Raw genomic sequence first — 22,570 nt, forward strand, 5'->3', positions numbered from 1 at the left:
TGAAAGAATGTAGCAACTGATAAAATTTAACATGCTTCAGAAAACAAAGCAAAACTTGAATTTTTAAGAGAAAATTCCAGAGAACATATCTTTGTGATCTTGAGGGAAAGATGGACTTCCCAAACAAGGCACAAAACAACACATACTGTAAGACAGAAAGTTGATAAATTCAATTACATTAAAACATAAAACCATGCACCAAAAGATACCATTACAAAAGTAAGAGAAAATCCCATAATAGAAGATATCTGTGAAAATAAACATCAAAAGATAAGTATCAAGAATATATTAAAAATATGTCAAGAATATATTAAAAATACATGTCAATAAGAAACAAACAAGCCAAATGGTCAAAGAATGTGTGCAGGCAGTTCATAGAAGCAAGCTAGCACAGCAAAAAAAGATGCTCAGCCTCAACAGTTAGCCAAGGAAATGCAGCAACCCAGCCCTCCACGCCAGCTCAGAGCCACTCACTCACGCTTTTATACTAGAGTATATCATTATCATCATTTACAACCTCTGCCCCACTAAACCCAAACTTGAAATGCTCCACTCTATGGCCACCACTTCCCCCCTTTCCGACTCATACCCCTTCAAGGAGGTCAACAATCCTTCTGCACAGAGAAATCTACAGTCCACTGATCCCACTATCTTTCCTCTGCCCCTCACCTCTCTCATGCCTGCACGTCTCTCTTTACCCAGCCTGAATGCAATGGCAATCATTCTAATCACCCCTTTTCTGTTTCTCACTTTATTGCATTTGCTTGGCTGAACAACAATATAATCATGATTAAATCCTACTCTCCATCCCTCCATACCTGCACCCATACAGCAGAATGTGAATGGGGGAAAAACACGCCTTTTCTCACCTTAAATTCATGACCATCAACCTCCTGTGGGCGTCCATTAGCACCCAGCAACCAAACCACATTTTCCTACTTCAGTCAATTTCCCACTATCTAGACAGCTGTTTCTTTCTTTTTTAGTATTTTTTTATTATTGAAATGTAGTTGATTTACAATATTATGTTAGTTTCAGGTATGCAAAGGGATTCAGTTATATATTTTTTCAGACTATTTTTCATTATAGGTTATTATAAGATACAGAATCTAGTTCCCTGTGCTATACAGTAAATCCTTGTTGCTTATCTATCTTATGTATAGTAGTTTGTACTTGTTAATCCCATACTCCTAATTTATCCCCCTCCCTTCCCCTTTGGCAACCATGAGTTTGTTTTCTATAGATAACTATTTATCTTCTACTCTCTCCTCACATTTCCAGCACCTCCTCCCTGACTCTGACAGCTTTCTCATTTCACTAAGAAAACAGAAGCAACCAGAAGAGAACTTCCTCAAGCCCCCATCATATCTACCCACCTACCTATATCTATGCCCAAATATTCTGGGTTTCCTCCAATTACAGTTGAAAAACTGCCCCAGCCCCTGGCAGTGGGCAGTTGCTCCATCTGTACAAACGATTCCATCACCTCATGTGGACCAAAGAACACAGATCCAGTAATTCTCACCTCTTCTCACATTATTTTTGACCTCTTTTCTGGATCTTTCTATCAACAAATAAACATGCAATTACTTCTCCCATGTTTAAAAAATATGTTTTGACACACTTCCTCCACCAGCCCATTATTCTCCTTCCCTTTATAAACAAAATTCCTCAATATTAATAGTTGTTTATACTTTGTCTCAAATGTCTCTCCTTCCATATTCTTTTTGAATCCAAGAAAGAATTTATCCCACCACTCCCACAAAACTGCTGTTGCTAAGATCACCAGTAACCTTCTGTTGTTAAATTCAACTGTCAATTCTTGGCTCTCATCAGCTGTGTTTGACACAAATCCCTCTTTCTTCCTGGAAACACTCCTTCATTCCTTCTTCATTCTCCTTTGCTGGTTCTTTTCTCATTTCCCTAACCTCTAGACACTGTGGTACCCAGGGCTCAGTACTTTTCTAGTCAATAACTCCCTTGGTCATCTCATGCATTCTCATAACTTTAAACACCATCTGGCATCACCCAAATGTATATCTCCTGTCCAAACCCGGGTCCCGAACCCCAGATACCTTTATCCAACAACATGCTTGATATTTCCGATATTTCCAATATTTCCTGTTGGATGTTGTGCTGGGTCTCTTGCAGTTACCACTCCAGATTCACTCTCCACCCGTCCCCTCTCTGTTCTGCCCTAGGAGGTTGATCTACATGGATCACAGCTTCAGGCTTCCCTTGCCTTCTGACTTCCAGTAGGTTAGGCTTATGGGGAGCCCTGGCAGGAGAATGGAGGAAAAAAGGAGTCTAAGACCAGAGCACTTCTTCCCCTGTCCCTCTCCCTGGAGAGTCACCTTTGCTGGCTACATCTTTAGACCAAAGGCGATTCATCCTCTCAAGGCAAACTTCTCACATGAAGCTCTCCTTCAGAGTTCTAGTAACAGGGGTGGTAACATCTCTGCCTTTACCTGCCCTCCCAATGCTGTACTATCTTTGTGCTTTCCCTACATGCTACCTGTAACTTTGTAAATGATTCCTTCGTTAAAACTTCTTTATAATTATATTGACTGTACTGTCTATTTCCTACAGGATTTTGACTAACACAGGTGTCTAACTGGCATCTCAATTTTAACACGTGCAAACTGAGCACCTCCTATAGTTTTATCCATCTCATTTAATGTCAAACCCCTTCTTCTAGCTCTGCAGGCCACAATCTTGGCGTCATCCTTGTGCATCTTTTAATCTCATACACCACATTTGCAAGTCCGATCTTATACCCTACCATTTGCAGTTCTTCCAAAATAGATCCGAAACTCAACCATGTTTCACCACCTCCACCGCTACCACCCCTAGCCCCAGCCACCATCAGTGCTTGTCTGCATTGCAGTCGGCCCTTCATATCTGCAGGTTCCACATCCGCGGATTCAACCACAGATAGAAATCTGCAGATCCAGAACCCACGGAAACAGAGGACTAGCTGTACTACACCATTTTACGTAAGGGACTTAAGCATCCACAGATGTTGTTATCCACTGGGGGTCCTGGAACCAAACCCCCATGAATACCGAGGAACAACTGAATTTCAATAGCCTCACTGGTCTACCTGCTCCCTCCCTCACCAGTCTTCAGGTTATTCCGACTTAGCAGCCAGAGTGATCCCGTTAAAACAAGAGTTAGCTATATCACTCTTCTCTTCAAAACCCGCCAGTGGCTGCACATTTCACTCTGAGTAAGAGCCAACATCTTTATAATGGTCTACAAGCCTCCAGGTGATCTGGCCATGTGACGCATCTCTGACCTCACCGCCTACCTGCTCACTTTGCTCCAGCCACGCTGGCCTCTCTGCTGTTTCCTTTACTCCTATCGCAAAGCCTTTGAACTTGCTCCCGCCTCTGCCCGGAACTCTATTCCCACAGATATCCTCAATGCCTGCTCTCTCACCTTCTTCAGGTCTTTTATTCAAATGTCATCTTATCGGTAAGACTTTCTCTGGCCACCTTTCTAAAACTGTAACGGCCCCTCCTCACTTCATTTCTACCCTAAGCAATTATATCCATTTGACATCTTACATAGTTTCCTTTTCTTTATTCTGTGTCTCCACCCTCTAGAATGTCAACTCCACGAGGCAGGTGTTTGTGTCTGTTCTGTTTCACTTCTGTATGCTCAGCCTCTGAAACGGTACCTGGAAATGGTGGGTGCTCCAATAATTGAAGGAACCTCAACTAGATACCACTCAATCAATTGGCCACAATAAAAATTTTTTTTAAAAGTCTAACAGTGCTTTATTGGCAAAGGCGGCGAACACTAGGAAGTTCACCTCATCTCCTCTTTGGAGAGCATTTTGGCAATATCTAGGGAAGTTTACGATGTGCACGTCTAGGATGTTTTTTCTGGGTTGTATATTTATTTATACAAACAAGGATAGTATACTAAAAAATCAGGATCATTCCAAGGAGTATGGTCAGTGATACTTTTTCTGGGTTGTATATTTATTTATACAAATAAGGACAGTATACAAAAAATCACAATCATTCCAAGGAATATGGTCAGCCTATCTAGAGGACATTCTTAATACTTTATGATCACAGAATGAACTCCACTTCTCAAAAGTAATCCAATATAGCCTACCCCACCATAGAGGAAGAAAGCAAGGCAGCTCTTCTCAGGCTTATGCTATAGTGAAAAGAAAATGATAGATCAGCAGCAGAGTGGGAAAGAAATGTAAGCACATATCAAGATGTGACAGTTGTCATCTCCCAAGAAACTAATCACCGATAAACAAACCGCTTAAGAAATCAGTAAGCAAAGACAGACTACAAGAAAAATATACATATAAGACCCAAACCATGCCAGGCTTTAAGTTATAAATAAAACGCTACAATAAATAACCAAAATCATAAGCCAATGTGCGTAACTGTTGGATTAGACTAGCATTCTGAATTGCTTTCAAACATTTATGCAGTCTCTTTTATTGCCAGATACCGTCCTAGTAACTTGACTACACAATTGATTCAGTTAAATCCACTGGTAGGTAGTCCACATGTTAATTTTATGCACTACTTCAATTTGCCCCCTAAATCTTTTAGTGGAACAGCTGATAAAAATTGAAACTGACCAGCCCACATTTTATCCTTCTCCTATCTTGAATAAAAGTGCTTATCAATCCATAACTGGCCAAAATGCAGGTAATAAGAGGGAAACACTCATCTGAGTGGCAAAAAGATGAGCTACCAGTCCCTGAACAACGAGTTGGATGCCATCATCCACACAAGGGGGTTACGCTACGTGGCATAAACATAATGACCCCAGGCTGAATCTGCTCTCCTACCCAAATCTAAAACTGTCTCCACTTACCTCTTCGTTTCCTACTCGAAGGGTTTATTCTATTAACTTGGAAGACAATTCATCACTTTATGATACTTCGTTTGGTGCAGGCATTCAAAAATACAGGCAGATGAGAAAAGAGATAGGTACAACTCAACAGCAACATAAAAGTCGGGGAGAAGAAGAAATTCAAAGCCAACTACCTGAAAATATTACTTTCACTTTATTTCTCTGTTTCTCATAGCTTCATCCTTTAAATTTTTTTTAACCTGGCAACTTTTTTGAGGTAATTGTAAATTTAGATAGTTATAAGAAATAATACAGCAAGATCTCCTACACGGTTGGCCCCAATGATAACATTTTGCACAACTATAGTATAATATCCCAACCAGGAAATGACATTTGACATAGATAGAATCCACCAATCTTATTTAGATTTCCCCTGTTTTATTTGCACTCACTTTTATGTGTGTGTATATAAGAGTTTGTGTGTCCACCACCACAGTCAAGATACTGATCGGTACCAGCACCGCAATGATCCTTCGTGTTGCCCTTTTATAAGCACATCCACCTCCCACCCACTCCCCATCCGTAACTCCTGAAAACCGAAAGTCTATCCACCATTTATCCTTTGAATTCTTATGCCACACACTGGTAGGGAATAGCCTTCTATACAACCAGCTCTGGTCCATTTCCTGTTACTACTCTCAGGCCTCACACTGCTGTGCGTTGCTCAACAGAGTCAATCTTAAACAGCTGGTCAAAGAAGGCATGAGTTTCTCACCTTGCTGACAGAGAAGACTGTCCAAAACCAACAAAGAAAAGTATCGGTGTTCAGACACATATGGCTCCAATATGTGCCTACCCACTAATATGTAAAAGGAAAAAAGAACGTATATGCTAGAAACTTTGTAAAGCTTTGTATAAACTTCAGTACTAATTCCTCTGAAATCAAAGAAAACACGTCTGTTTCTCAGCCTACCCAATTCAGAGGGGCATAGTTTAGCATTTTTCATTCCTATAAAGCCTTTTATCCATTTCAACCAGGACTTAAGTCTTTCTACATCAGTACATGGAAACCCAGATTTCCACTGAAAGAAATGTCACTTTTTCCTTGCCAACCATTAGACACACTGTCCTTTACCTGAATTTAAAATCCAAAGAACAAACAATGAATTTCTAGTTATTAAAATGCTATTTAAAAAGGAACACAGATGCCTATGCAACTTTCATAGCACTAAGCAGTACGCGTGCAACTGGAATTCATACCTGCAGAGCTGAGGAGAACACTGAAATCTGTCCCCCGCTGTGATTCTCCACTTTCATTATCGACCTCTTTTTCAGTATCTTGATATCGATCCCAGTTAGAAACTATTTTCCTTTTAGAATAGTTTCCCTGTTCTTCATTCTCTTCTCCATAGGTCTCTGCATCACTGTCATCTTCGACCTGCAATCATTAGAGACAAATCGTTAAGCAGGCAGTGGAAATCTTAACCTTAGTAGTCTTAGCAGTAAAAATTTTTAAAAACAAATCAAAACAAAAAAGAGTACATAGGTATCAAGATAAAGAGCACATCTTATAAACCAAGCTCTACGCAAGTATTAAATAATATTTCAAGAGAACCCCATTATATCAGAATGTACTTTCAGCGTAAACTCTTCATTTAGCTGTGAAAACGAAATCTGATGAGATCCTACCTAAAATCGGTGTAACTGAATCACTAAAATCTACCCCCAATGTAATCCTAGTTCAAGAGTGGTTTCTTCTTACTGAAATAATCAAGGCTATAAAAGTCTTAAATTCAAAAGACTTTAGGATGGAAATTAGTTCTTCCAACTTACAGATTTTACAAACACATTCCGTAAGTATATTTTATAAGCTTTAAATGGGAACCTACTCAGATGCATTCTAGAGAACAGTTTCCAGACTTGGGCATTAAAATGTTAAGAGGGCATGCAGAAAAATGCAGAATGTGAGAAATTACAAAAGATAAAGGGTCTAGTTTCTTCAATAAATAAATTGCAAGGGAAAATAAATGATGGGGGAGGAGGGAGAAACCTATAGATTAAAAGAGCTTAATAAGAAACTAACACACCATTGTAAAGCAATTATACTCCAATAAAGATGTTAAAAAAAAAAGCTTAATGGACACCTAACCATTGTAATGTTGGGAACTTATTTGTACTCTGATTCAAACACTATAACTAGACAAAATCACATAAGACTATTGAAGAAATGTGAACAAGATATTTTCTTATATTAAGGAAATATTGTTATTTTATTTACTTATTGTTTGGTGTGATACCATTATTTTTTTAATGTTTTTATCTTTTAGAAATAAGTATTGAACTATTTATGGATGCAAAGATATGACATGTGGGTTTGCTTCCAAGTAATAGGTGGAGAGGAATGGTGGGTAGAGATGAAATACACTGGGCATAATTGATCATTTCTGAAGCTGGATGATGAGTACATGGAAATTCATTATATTATTCTATCTATTTTAATATGTGTCTGAAATTTTCAATAAAAGATTAAATTTTAAAAAAGATTTATATAGAATCTAAAGATACAATTCAAAGGAGTATCCCAAAGATTATAAAATCCTTACCAAGAAAAGAATTTGTGAAATATATTAAAATAATCCATCTGTACAGGATGAGTTAGACTTTTTTAAAGTAAGTTTTTATTAACACAGAAACAGGCATGTACATTGCAGAAAATTAGGAGGGAAAGACAAGTAAAAATATTAAAACCCCACATTCCCATCACCTGGGAGTACCACTACTAACACCTTAGTATATATACTTCCAGACCTTTTACTATGTAAAGATTTATATATACTTTATTTTGGTAACCAGTTTTTCATCAATATTCTCCACTTCTGCATTTCAGTAAATTTCATTTCATATAACATCCAGACTATTTCCAAATTTCCCTGACTGGCCAAAAAAATTTCCTTTACAGTTGGTTTGTCTAAGCCAGTATCCAACTCATGATCATGCGTTGTATCTCAGTGCTTGTCCCTTAAGTCTCTTTGAATCTAATACAACCTCTATTTTTATGACATTGATTTACTGAAGAGACCAGTACAGGTAGAATGCAAAAGGACTAATCTTCTGTCTGGCTGCTTCCTTGTGGTGTTAGTATATCAGTTTACAGGAAAGAGTGGATAAAAAAATTTTTTTAATCTAAACACCCAATAGAGTCAGGTATTTTTTGGCTAAAATATATCACAGATGGTGCTCTGAACCTTATGTTACATCACATCAAATGACAGATGATAAATGGCTAAGCCAACATAAGTAAAGCTAAGATTAACCAATGAATTTGGATGATGAAGCCTGATCCACCCACTGTATGGATATGTTTCCCCTGTTACATCTAGGAAATTGTCTGTGTAGTGTTATTTTGGTCCACTACAAATTTCTAGTTCCCCGTCAACCACTCACCTAACAAATTTAACAGTAGTCAACAGTCCTCACCTGAATCGAATTTTTATAAGTTTTCATGAAACAATGGAGTAACTGACCTTTCAAGATCACTTTCAGCACTCAAATATCATAAACCTCCTTGACAGCACCCAAAAAATGGCAATCCACATTATATTCTAGAAATTGCAGAGACTGCCTGAAACCTAGAGGTTTCCTACCATTCCTGCAAGCTTCTCAGAACCATAAGATGCTGGCAGATTAAAGGTATGTGACTGAATGAGATCTGCTATATAAATAACAAATACCAGGAACATCCTAAAGAAAATAGCTTTGCAACTGATGAGAATTTGGGGAATAGAACTACAGCTGAAAAATACTTGCAGGGTTTAATTTGAGAAAATCCAATATTCTTTTGCTGACCCACTGGGTAAACAGAGTTCAGAGAGTCTTCTCCAGTTAGTAAAAAACTTCGAACACAGATATAGCCATGGCAAAAATGTAACCCTGAGCAAAATAATTAGCTCGATGTGAAAGGATTATGATCTGAAACACCCGAGGAAGTATTAACACAGAAATAACCACTGAAATGGAAGACTGGAGACCTAGATAGAATTAATGACCCTGCCATCACCTCATTTAATATTTACAGACTGTTTATAATAGGCTGGGCCTCACACAGCTGAATGACTCACTAATCCCCAACTTAGAAGAATCACTGAACAAGAATCTCATTACCTCCACCCAACAGTGGAGACAAGAAAAGTCGTCATTAGCCTCCATCACAAGAGGGTAGTAGAAGTAATAAAGTTTAGAATACATTTGATGTAACTTAGAGAAAGGTGTATCTTAAAAGCTCCTAGAGATTTTATGTTTGGTTCATCTTGCAAAAATCTGGGACAAAAAATAAAATATGCATAGTCCCATGATGGAGAGAAAGAACAGAACAAATAAGAAAATACTGATGAAAGCAATGTGAAAACTAAATAGGAAGGCATCATTATTATGTTAACATCATCATTATGAAAGTAGTCTGGTGTATACTGTGAACTATAAGACACTGATGAAAGAAATCGACAGTACAAATAAATGGAAAGCTAGTTCATGTTTACAGATTAGAAGAATTAATAGTTAAAATGTCCATACTACCCAAAGCAATCTATAGATTCAGTGCAATCCCTATCAAAATTCCAATGGCATTTTTCACAGAAATAGGACAAACAATCCTAAAATTCGTAAGGGAACACAAAAGACCCCAAATAGCCAAAGCAATCTTGAAAAAGAACAACAAAGCTAGAGGCATAACACGTCCTGATTTCAAACTACATTACAAAGCTATACCAATTAAAACAGTATGGTATTGGCCTAAAAACAGACACATAGCTCAATGGAACAGAATAGAGAGCCCAGAAATAATCCCATGCATATATGGTCAATTAATTTATGACAAAGGAGCTAAGAATATACAATGAGGAAAAAAACAATCTCTTCTTTAAATGGTGATGGGAAAACTGGAGAGCCACATTCAAAAGAATGAAACTGGGCCCCTATCTTACCCCATATACAAAAATTAACTCAAAATGGATTAAAGACTTCAATGTAAGATCTGAAACCATAAAACTCCTGGAAGAAACACAGGCGGTCAATTCCTTGACATAGGTCTTGGGAATGAGGTTTTGGATTCGACAACAAAAGCAAAAATAAACAAGTGAGACTACATCAAACTAAAAAGTTTCTGCACAGCAAGGGAAACTACCAACAAAATGAAAAGGCAACCTACAGAATGGGAGAAATATTTGCAGATCATATCTGATACAGCCTCTCTTCCAATAACTGTTTTTAAAAGCAACTGTACAAAACAATATGCGCATAATTATATTTCTATACATTATAGACCCAATAATACATTTGCCAATAACAGCAAAAAGGAGGTGAGTGGGAGCAAAACTGTATTAGTCTAAGGAAATAACTATGTGGGGAATACCCAAAAACAAATGAAAAAAACTAGAAATAGGAAATAAGAAGGCTCTTGTAACAAAAGCCATAAATATATGCTTACTCTTCTTTCTTCTCTCATATTCTTTAAAAGATATAAAATTATATAAGGTAATAATTATAACAATGTGTTACTGGTTTTGTAACATATGGATGTAATACGTATAACAACAATGCCACAAGAAGGGGAAATGGGGACTAGAGTGTATTGGAGTAATGTTTCTATATCTCATTGGAATTAACTTATCTGATGCAGATTCCAATAAACTAAAAGGTATATGGTAAGCCCTAGAGCAACCATTAAGGAAATAACTCCAAAAAAGTGAAAAAAATCATTAAAGGAATTAAAATGTTACATTAGAAGTATTCACTTGGTGCAAAAGAAAGCAGTAAAGGAGGAATAGAGGAATGATATACATGAGACATGTGGAAAACAGAAAGTAAAATGCAGATACAAATATCCAACTGTATCAATCATAACATTAAATATGAATAGATTAAACAAAACAATTCAATCAAAAAGGCAGAGACTAGCAGAATGGATTTTTAAAAATCCAACTATATGCTGTCTACACTAGACATGTTCAATTCAAAGATAAAAATATCATTACAATGAAGAGGATGGAAAAAGATATTCTATGCAAAACAGTTCGCCAAAGAGAGCTAGAGTGGCTATACAAATATCAGACAAAATAGACTTCAAGGCAAAACTGTCATAAGAGACAAAAACGGACATTATACAAGGATAAAAGGGTCAATCTATCAGAAAGATAACAACTATAAACATTTAAACATATGCTCCTAAAGATAGAACCCCGTAACTTATGAAGCAAAAACTGACAGAATTGAAGGGAAAAATAGTTCAACAATATTTGGAAACTTCAACACTTCATTTTCAATAATGGCTAGAACAACTAGACAAAAGGTACCAATACACACAGCAGAACAAATAAAAATCTTTACTCACTGAAGCTGTAGTCCTATTTAACTTACAACAATAATTTACATTAACTAGCAATCAGCTTAATTTAACTGGCCAGCCTATGAAGATTATGTTTGAGCAACATTATTTTTTAAATATCCTCTTACCTTTTCTTTCAAAAAAGCAACAGTCTTTAAAGATTATCTTTATCATTAAGAGCTTGCAGATAAACCAGTAAAATCTGGGAAGTTACTAATACATACCAGTTAGACAACATATCCTATTTAAAGCCTTTTATACTCAGGAACCTAGCTTTTGAAGGTGCCTGTTCTACTTTCTTCTGGAGTAAATGGGTGTATAAAAGGCTTTCCTGCTTTGAACCTAATAAGGAGGTTGAAAATAGTCAATCACACATTTTTCAACAAACTCGTATGTTTCTCACAAAGTGTAATTATACCACAGAAGGGAACAGGTGGGATAGAAAGATATGAAACCCTCCTACAGAAAGTAACTGGAAACTGATTTCAGTAATTAGGTAATAATGTCAAATATATCCAACCAAAAATGTTACATTATGTATAATTTGAAAATTATATTAATTCATCCTACTATAAAATTTTTAAATGTTATCAAGCTTTAAAATATATCATTAGTTAATAATCTAGTTGCCAACTTTTATATTTTTAACCCTATTAAGGTTATTTTTATCTCACATAATCATTTGGACCATAAGCAGCAACTGATACGTCACTATTTTTTATTGAAGTATAGTTGATTTACAACGTTGTGTTAGTTTCAGATGTACAGCAAAGTGATTCAGTTATATCTACATATTTATCTATTTTTTTCAGATTCTTTTCCCTGATAGGTTATTACAAAATACTGAGTATAGTTCCCTGTGCTATTCAGTAGGTCCTTGTTGGGTATCACTATTTTTTTTAATTATGCTTTTAATAAAAAAAAATTCACACACCACCATGGTTAAAGAGTTCAATGACAGCTTTCAGTATTAGAAAAGTGTGCTAGCAAAAATAATTTTTATATATCATTTCAAGAAGCTAAATTTTAATAAATGATTGAATAAAAAATATTGTATATACCTAGTATACAGGTGTACTAAGAAGGACATTTCCATTTGTCATTATGTATTAAATAAAATACACATTACAACATGATCATACTTGAAAAAATTAGTAAATGAAATACATGGCACATATATATAAATTATCTATTGAGCCCAGAACAACATACATAGTATTTGAGCTCCAAAATACTGTGGCCATTAAGAATGGGAAAAAAAGTGATCCAGACTGTATTCAAATTCAACTGTTTCTCTAGCAAGAGAATTACATACAGCCTCTTTTCTTGTCCCTCCTTGTGAACAGTATACGGGAAAGAAGAGAGGGTGGAGGCATCTGAGAACAGAGAAAATGGTAACCCAACCGTCAAAGCAGCTGTTCAGTGACACTTCTCCACAGGCCTCCTCACTCACCCCAGTCCTTACATCTTTCTTTCTCAAGTCTTTCTTTCTCACCTGTGTTACTGTTTCACAGTGTTGCCTAAAAATAGGAGGCAAAGAAAGCCAATTACCATTTGCTGGCAGCCCACCTAAGACCTTGAGAGTTTATCGCTTCCATGATTTAAGGGCAGTCTGGGAAATTAGACTGCAGTAACTTTCATTGGGCCAACTGGTGATTTTATTTTTTTTTCAAATTTTCAAATAATAGCTTTATTGATGTATAATTCACATACCATGCAATTCACCCATTTAGAGTATGTAATTCAATAGTTTTTAGTATATTCACAACGTTGTGTAACAATCACCACAATCAATTTTAGAACATTTTCATTACCCCAAAAAGCCTGTACCCATTAGTAGTCACTCTCCATTTTCTAGAAAGCCCTAGAAAACCACTAACATACTTTCTGTCGCTATAGATGTGCTTATTCTGGACATTTCCTATAAATGCAATCACTTTTATGACTGAATTCTTTCACTTAGCATAATGTTCTCAAGGCTCATCCATGCTGTAGTGTGTCTCAGTACTTCATTCCTTTTACTGTTGAATAATATTCCATTGTATGTATATACCACATTTTATTTATCCATTCGTCCCAACTGGTGATTTTAAACTATACTTTGTGTATGTCCTTTTATGGAGTCCTTATGGAAAGGAGGGTGGGAGTGGCAATAGAATGAATCAGTTTCGCTTTATCTGCTTTACAACTTGAGCTCCATGTAAGAATTCAGGCTTAAAAAGGGTTTAAAAACTACCAAATTAATCCACCACGTAAGTCCCAACTCCCTGGTAAAATTCTACGAATTAACATCAACAGTTTTTCCAGTAGAGAAGGCACTACGTGCAACTATAAGGGAGACAATTTGCTTCTCGCTGTGGTTATGCTCTAAGTCACACAAGTTAACTAGAAAAGCAACTAAGAGGCCTTCAAGTAAGAACCTTGCTTTATCAAAATATTTGACTAAAAGGTTTTACATACACAAAAATCATCAACCTTCATATAAAGAGTGCATGTAGACCAAGCATTCCTGGGTAAAGCTCAGTGTACAAAACATATTCCCCTCCACCACAGCCATTGACAGTCTACTCTTCCTAAGAAGGCAAATGGTACTTCAGATGCACCTGCCTCTGTCCCATCTTCCCAAGGATTACACTGCATGGGCTTAACACTGGAAATCAGATTTTCTTTTTCTTAACTCGAAGTAGAGTGATGTACAATATTATAAAATTTAAGGTGTACAACATAGTGATTCACAATTTTTAAAGGTTATATCCATTTATAGTTATTGTACAATATTGGCAATATTCCCTGTGCTGTATAACATATCCTTGTTTGTAGCTTATTTATTTTATACACAGTGGTTTGTACCTCTTAAACCCCTACCTCTATCTTGCCCCTCTCCTCTTCCCCCTCCCCACTAGTTTCTTCTCTATAGGCCAGATTTTCTTTCAACTCTGTCTCAGGTAAATTTTCACCTCACTTCTCCACCAGCACAGGGTTGGTTTCCTTAGTTACTGAGGTTTTAATGTCATCACCTTCCATTTTCAAGAAAAATCACAGACCACTAAATAGCTGTTGTTTATCTGGCCAACTTTAAGACACTCCCCAAACCCTCAAGTCACCAGAGAGAACTTAATTAAATTAGTAAAGAATTATCAATCTAAAGGGAACCTGGGTAGCCCTGGTCCACCCTCTGCCCTCAAGCAAGATCATGTAGAAATCATATTGGGCCAGTCTACCTGGGTCTATGATTATGTTCTCTACCTAAATTAATCATATTTCTTCCTTCATAATGACAAAGTTCTGATTCCTTAATCATTATCACTGATTGTTCTATATCTCTTAAATTCCCCATGACCATTTTTAGTGGTTATAATCAAAATGGACTTGGTAGATGTGGCTTGACCAGTGCTGCCCTCTCCCCACCAGAAATTTTGAAAATAAAAATAAAAATAGTCATCTTCACAGTTCCATACCAGGACACATTTTTTCTTTAAATACAAGCCTAAGTGGCACTTTTCTTTCCCTCTGTCTATCTTACAATATATCTGAAGAGGACTGCTTTTGTTCCTTGCACTGCTCGTTTGCGAGTGTTCCTTCAACAAGCATTTCTTGACTAGTTGCTGAGTGCCAAGCAGCAGCTCAGGCACTGGGAATATAAAACACAAGACAAGGTCCCTAGCCTTAAGAACCGCTGTCCTGTGGGGAAATCAGAGAAGCAAACGCACACTTAAAGCAGTGTGATATGTGCTTTGAAAAACACGTAAGACGCTATGGGAGAAAGAGAGCATCAGAAATGGAGGAAGGAGAGGGATGGGGGACGTTTGCAGGACCAGTCTTGCACTTCAGGGAAGGCAAGAAGGTTGAGGGAATAGTATACCTCAGCTCTAGCTGTGAACACGTGGCCTGAGATTACTCTAGTAAAGGAAACAGCTGCTATCTCCTGCTGGAAGGCGGTCCCCAGGTTCAAGGAGAATTAGCAAAGAACACGCTTCTAACTAAGGGATGAGAGCTGTTCAAAGCACAGCCCAGGGAGGTCAACCATGGGAAAGGGTGAAAAAGAAAAACATGTTTGAGGATTCTAGGAAGATGGTAGCAGTAGTAGCAGTTTTTTAGTCTTCCCAAACCCCCCCATAAAGTCCACACACAACCACGAGGACAGAAAAATCAAAAACACACGGAAAACATCCACAAAAACCTAGGTGGCAAGGTACAGCCACAAAGTGACAGAGGTGAACAGGTAGAAACCAATCACCAGCAGCCACAAGCCCCACATGGACCAGCACCTGTGAGAGGAAGCAGAGGGAGCAATGGAGCACCGAGGAGACCTGAGCATCCCAAAATAAACAACAGGGGCTCACTAGAAGAGGGCCGGCGAGAACAGCGGCTAAGAACGTTGGGTCCTTTGTATTCCAGTAGTGGGTGTGTACAAGGCCTTCACAGGAAAGCCTGAAGGGGCTGAGTAAGCCAGGGCCTTATGAACCCTCGAAAGTAACAGGGCAAAGCTCCTTTGCAGGACAAGACTCCACTCTGGAGAAACTGCTGGGGGTAGAGTCACAGTTGAGCAGAACAGGGGAGGGAGGGAGGGAGGGAGGGAAAAGAAGGTCCAGGTTTGGGGGTAGGGGTGGTGAGGAGGCAGGGATATACCAGATGTGAGATGTCCGTATTTTTACACTTCAAAATAACATAAGAGGGGGCTCCAGAACCATGAAATCTGAAAAGCCAACCTTAGGTTGTGTCTCCCTTTTAAAAGTTCCGGAAACTGCTTTCACATGAATATCAGGAACAACCGAGGATCATGATCAAATCCCATACAAAGCTGTTATTGTAAGGACAAAGATACTAAGGATAAGCACATTTTTACAATAAATCCCACACAGCATCCAGAAGTGTTTTATCAGAATACAATTTCACTAAGTATGTAACTAGAAATTCTACCCTCAGTCTTTCGGGGCAAAGGATAAAAAAGAACAGCTGTCCAGTCTCAATGTTGCTCAGAGATGTCAATACATTAAAAAAAAAAAAAAAGTGAGGCGGAAAGAGTCTGAGAACAGAGAAAAAAAAGGTAAAACAACCCATGAAGCGGTTGTTCAATGACTCGGCTCATGGGGCCCTTCATGCCATCCCTTTCCTTCTCCAGGTTCTTTTATCTCTTTCTCATTGGTGTTATTTTGGCTCAGAGTCTGATAAAAATGAGGCATGAAGAACTGATTACCATTTGTTAGCAGAATCAAGAGCCTGGGGCCATACAGCTCATCTCCACTCCTAGCTCCTCACAGGCTCTGCACCTTTCCTTCCGACGATACACCCCCGATCCGAACAGTAACCACTTTTGTGGACACAAAACGGGGCGAAATTTTCTACTTCCTAGGTTCCTTATCAGAATGAAGTTCACAGCACTATCAGATCAGCACAACAGATTGTTTCAAAATTACCTAATAAACATTATATTAAAGTTAGCTTCTGAGATGGACTCTGGTGGGTATCTGTCTCACACGGTCACTTATTTCCTTGTTACTTCATTCTTTGCATGAGGCAGTCTCTTTGCTCACAACCGTCCCCCTCTCTTTCATATTGTACTTCAGTCAAAAGTTCTCTCAAGCACTATTTATCTCCAGAGCTGCAAAATGCACCTGAATCTCTTCTAAAATATTTCTACCAGTTTTTGGTCCAGCTAACAAACTTTTCTCCATCAAACTTGTGAACCCACTGTGAGCTAGACCCAAGTGTCTCTGGGTGCTTGTGTGCTACAGAGTCCGGGAGAATGAAGAAACAGTTGAAATAACTTAGCGAATACCCTCCTCTGGTGAGCAACAGGTATTTAGACAAAAGCAAGGTTGTTTTCTTCTTTACGTTCAGAGTTCTGAACCACTGTCTTGTAAATAATCTCTTGGGCTTATCAAAATACTGTGTATGATTTGCCAAGTGTCCCTTCACCAACTACGAACACACCCACCCATCCCAAATTCACCCCCAGTCCACCTGGTAACAATTCATCACAGAGCCTAGAGTGGAGTGCTAGACTCTCCCTACGAAATGACACAAAGTAACTGCCTCCACCTGCCTTTTAAACAGCATGGAGATCCCATCCTTGTTTCAGTAATAGTAAGCAGCTTCCTCAAAGAAGTTAGCTATTTTGAAACACTTACCACTTAATTTTTCATACAATGTCCCTGTTACCACGTAGCTATTAATTCTAATAAGATGCCAATTACCAAGGTAAGTGATTTCAGTAAGCCTTATTCAGAGATTCTGACAGGACTGAAAACTGTTGCCTGGCAACCATTTATTCCAGCAGCACTTCGAAGAATCACAAAGTCATATACAGTTCTTTTGTATGCTGCTGTACTTTACCCTATGCACACAACAGAGTCAATAAATTTATTTTTTTAATGACGTCATCTACTCTTTTCCACGCCTCAAAACACGTTTTACTACCAGATAATGTCATTTTCTACCTTCAGAACAGAATTTCTTACCGATAAATACCTTTACAAACTTGTTCCACAATAATCAACCCAAGGAGACAAATTGAAAATTTGGTTGAAATAACAGTATTTCTCTTAAAGCATCTTTGTAGATCATCTGGTTTAAGCCCCGAGGCTTTGGAGATGAGATGAGATGAGCTTCAGAAAAGAACTTGCCCAAGGTCTTACTGGCAGAGGCAGAATGACAATCTGCCTGGGACGTAATTTAGTGCTTTTGCAAATATGTCTCTTCACTGAGCAAAATCTTAGTAAAACAAATCATTCTCTCTAATGTTTTTAGTCTTTTAGTTTCTAAAGCTTTTGTGAAGGTCCTGCTCAAAACTCCTAACTACCAACAGAGAAAACTAATGAGACTGTTTAACGAGCAGAAGAGATGTAACCAGCCAGAGACTGATTATTCAAGAATCATCTTCTGATGTGTGAAACTACCTTCCCTGCATCAATGACACCATCTCGCATCTCTCAAAACTCATTCTCATTCAATTATCTTAATTTCAAGAAAGCCCTGGAAGATAGACAAGACCTTACTGATACATAATCAATTATATGTATACAGATGAAATACAGTTGAAACAGGTCACGTACCCACTCCAAAAACTTACCAACCACACAAGAGAACAAATGTCTGACCCCAAAAACTTATCCACTGCAACCCGTTCATATTAATTATTGGAAACAGCAAGGTTCACAGGATGGGGAAACGGCTTGATAGTAATAAGTCACTTACAGTTAAAAGCAATAAATGTGACCAGAGAGAAGGGAGGGGAGAGAAGGACACACGTAATCCATGACATGAAGAAAAATATGCAATTGAACAGGGGAGTTGACGAGCTTTTGCAAAAATTGTCGAAACTAAAATAGAAGATGATGTCAATGGGTGACAAACTGATAAAATGTGAAAAAAAGAAAACCATAAGCAAATAGGTGTGATTTACATCTTATACAATCTATTCTTATTAATTAAAGGACGAATGCTACCATCTGGGAGAACACACTTCCTCACACCGCCTCACAACTCAGTCAAGTGGGCTGCAATTTTCACTGCACTTTCCTTCGTGACTGATCTAAGTTACAGCTGTGCAGCTAGAAACTTGTGGGCCTTCATATAAGTTCTGCACATCTCCTCATTTACATCCCCTGACTGAATTACAGTCTTACTCTCCTTGTGGCAAAAACCTATAAGCTTAACCTATAAATTTAACCTATAGGTCAAATTTCTGAAGACAAAAGACACAATCTCTACCCTTTTTAGCTGTTCTCTCTTCAAAGACAAGGGCTAAACCCAGCCCCTACCCAGTGAAAGCTGCTGAATTTGCCATTTCACATGAAAGAACAAACGGACCTAAGAGAATTCTCTTCCTGTTGAGTCCCTACCTTACGTGATGTGGGGCAGCCCATGCACACGCTGACCGAATGAGGAGGAGTGACTCACTCTACCAATCATTGGAAAAGCGTTTCTTTGTGCACGTATTTTATCTGACACATAATTTAATGTATGCTTCCACGGTCTCTCGCTTTCTACCATTTGAAGTGCCTCTTTTGAATTTATCCCCCTATGCAGTTCTTCCCTGATGAATAGAATCTGTACAAAATGCATAACATTTCTCTTTTGTGGGCTGGCTGATTTTTTTTTTTTTTTCTTACATTAAAATCTTTTCTTTATCTTCAAGAGCACTTACACATGACAACATTAGCCTGAAGAGAAAACGACTCGGACGCTCGGAGCACTCTTGTCAGTCGGCCCCCTTAGCGTCCATAGAAATCGGATGCCGACTTCTACAAACATCGTATTTAGAGGTTTCAAGGGCAAATATTTTGTAGATGGCATAAGATGCCGTTGTTTGCAATGAAGACAAAACGCCTGCGTTAAACGCGAGGCCTACGTTTGCCGCATAATGCGTGACATTTGCAAGGAGCTCAAGCCGGCATGCTCTTTTCGGGCTCAACTGCCTTCTCTGCTCCTCTGCCATCAGCAGAATGACATCATGGCTACATGTCCGCAAAAACTCTTTCCTTCCCATCCGCACCACTTTAACCAAAATTGAGAAATGAGAAAAAGAAAATGCACTTTCCGGAGGCAGAGAGGTTCGCAAGACAATTTCCCCGGTGAAAGGACAGAATGCTATAATCAGCATTTCCCTTCTGCAGCTCTTTTCAAGTGTGACCTGTAGGAAGCTCTTCCAACATTAGGGAGGAAAAAACTTTAATTAAAAGAAAGGGCAGGGCTTCCCTGGTGGCGCAGTGGTTAAGAGTCCGCCTGCCAGTGCAGGGGACACGGGTTCGAGCCCTGGTCTGGGAAGATCCCACATGCCGCGGAGCAACTAAGCCCGTGTGCCACAACTACTGAGCCTGCGCGTCTGGAGCCTGTGCTCCGCAAGGGGAGAGGCCGCGACAGTGAGAGGCCCGCGCACCGTGATGAAGAGTGGCCCCCACTTGCCACAACTGGAGAAAGCCCTCGCACAGAAACGAAGACCCAACACAGCCAAAAATAAATAATAAATAAATAAATAAATAAATTTATAAAAAAAAGAAAGGGCAGCAGAGACACATAAGGAAGGGAGAGAGCTTTTTACCTTGCATTAGAGAAAGGTGGATTTTCTCAAAGCCCTCAATCCACAAGGACAAAACGCAAATCTCAGGACCAGGATTATGGAGTGCACACAAGCCAAGGGCCTTGAAGCTGGGCCATGGCACAGAGAGCCTGAATAATCGCATGTCGGTAAAATTCCTTTGGAGTTAGCAATACTGACATGATGTGTATCTCATCTTTTGTGTAAGCGTGAGACTATCTCCGCTTCATAGAAATGTAAAGCAACACTTAATTCCACCTTCTCTAGATCCCCACCAACAGTGTCCAAATACTCTTTTGTGGAGGAAGCACAAATTAGACTCGTAGTATTGCTTTCCTCTAACAAGGCAGCCTGTGAGTTTAAAATCGTAATCGAAACTCTCAAGAGGAATAAATATGAAAAAGCTACTACCTATTAGAACATGAGCTCTAGGCTTGGCAGAAGGAAAATGCTGTATCTTTCCATAATATGCTCAGCACAAAAAGGCTCATCTGCCCCCAAACTAGTGTCCCCACTGGGATGTCTAAAAAGGCAACACACTGACTAGATTAAAGAAACCTGAAATTCAAAGCCCTTCCCTGAGACTAACACACGGTCATTATCACAATTTTGACAAGAGGAGAAGAAAAGAAAATGTCTGGAATGTGACTTATCATTAAGATACCACAGGGAGATCAGCTCGGTGCTTTGTGACCACGGGGTGGGGGGGGGGGGGGGATAGGGAGGGTGGGAGGGAGATGCAAGAGAGAGGGGATATGGGGATATATGTATACGTACAGCTGATTCACTTTGTGATACAGCAGAAACTAACGCACCATTGTAAAGCAATGATACTCCAATAAAGATGTTAAAAAAAAGAAAAAAAAAAGATAGTTCTGAACGGGCTACCTCAGAGACAACCCTAGAGGACAGAAGGAACAGGAAGAAGGCCCTGGGTCTGTCCCAAAGAAAATGTCACAATCACCAGCAAGATAAACCTTGCTTCCTTCTGCACACAATCCCAAGACCAGCCTTCAGGCATTATTCACAGCAATTCAGTGCACTAAACGTTAAAAAGAAAAAGGGAAATTCCTCTCATTGTTTCTAATGGTCCTGAAGCCACTCAAAAAGCAGTAAGATCCAGAGTGGTAGATTTCGTTAGCTGAGGCACACAATTCACTTAAAAAGACATCACAGGTTTACAAGTCTACTAAACAGACACGCTCTTCTCTCACCACTGAAGAGGGCTGGTGACTTACCTCAAAGCAAAGTGTATCATGTGAAAAATAACTGCCCTCTCGTTCTGGAATACTTAGCTTTTCAGGGTCTGCTAAAAATTATTACTAGATGGTCCCCAATAAGTATTTTCTTTTATCAATTTCCATATAGTAAAATACAAAGTACTATGAGCTTAGACAAATGGAATCAATATAACCACCACCACGATCAAGATACAGGACAATCCCATCATCCCAAAGTTTCCCTTCACACCACCCTCCAAGCTTCTTTCACTTAACCTAGTACATTAGCAGCAGATCCATCCATGTTGTTTTGAGTAACAGTGGTTCATTCCTTTTTACTGCCAAGTTGTAGACCATTGCATGGAGAGTTTGTGTCTCTATTCACCAGTTAAAGAATCTTTGGGTTGTTTCTGGCTTTTGGCAATTATGAAAAAAAAATGCTGCTATAAACATTCATGTACAGAAAGTTTTCATTTCCTTGGGGGTAAATACATACCTAAGAGTGGGACTGCAGGGTCATATGAAAAGCGTACGTTTAATCTGATAATAAAGTGCTAGGATTTGGTACTGTCAGGGTTTTTTTAAGCCATTCTAATAGACATAAAGTGGTTTCTCATTGTGGTTTTACTTTGGATTTCCCTAGTAACACATGACGTTGACCACCTTGTGCTACTTGCCATCAATATATCTTCTTGGGTAAGCCATCTGTTAAAAAGTGGGGAAAAGATTTAAACAAATTGTTTACTTTAATACTGAGTTTTGAGAGCTCTGTGTATTTTCTGGATACCGGTCCTTTGTTGGATATGTGATTTGAAAATATTTTCTCCCAAGTCTGTGGCTTGTCTTTTTTTAATAGAATTTATTCTTTATAGCAGTTTTAGGTTCACAGCAAAATTGCATGGGAAGTACAGCAATTTCCCATATATTCCTGTGTCGCTTATTTTTTTTTTTTTTCCTCAACAGTGTCCTTCCCAAAGCATAAATTTTTAATTTTCAGGAAGTCCAACTTAGCAATTGTTTTCTTTGCGGATCATCCTTTTGGTGCTATACCTAAGAAATGTTTGCCTAACCCAAGGTCACAAACATTTCCTCCTATGG

At 38.5% G+C, this 22,570-nt stretch overlaps 1 protein-coding gene across 1 annotated transcript in view; it reads right to left on the reverse strand.

The window, feature by feature from the left end:
- The window catches only part of AVEN (apoptosis and caspase activation inhibitor), a 186,608-nt gene that overhangs the window by 142,177 nt on the left and 21,861 nt on the right, over window positions 1-22,570 (reverse strand). The window contains exon 2 of the mRNA XM_059913705.1: window positions 6,094-6,271. Within this exon, the coding sequence (XP_059769688.1) occupies window positions 6,094-6,271 (178 nt within the window). The remainder of the gene's footprint in view (window positions 1-6,093; window positions 6,272-22,570) is intronic.

The sequence above is a fragment of the Balaenoptera ricei genome, chromosome 2, assembly GCF_028023285.1.
Source record: "Balaenoptera ricei isolate mBalRic1 chromosome 2, mBalRic1.hap2, whole genome shotgun sequence".
NCBI lineage: Eukaryota > Metazoa > Chordata > Mammalia > Artiodactyla > Balaenopteridae > Balaenoptera > Balaenoptera ricei.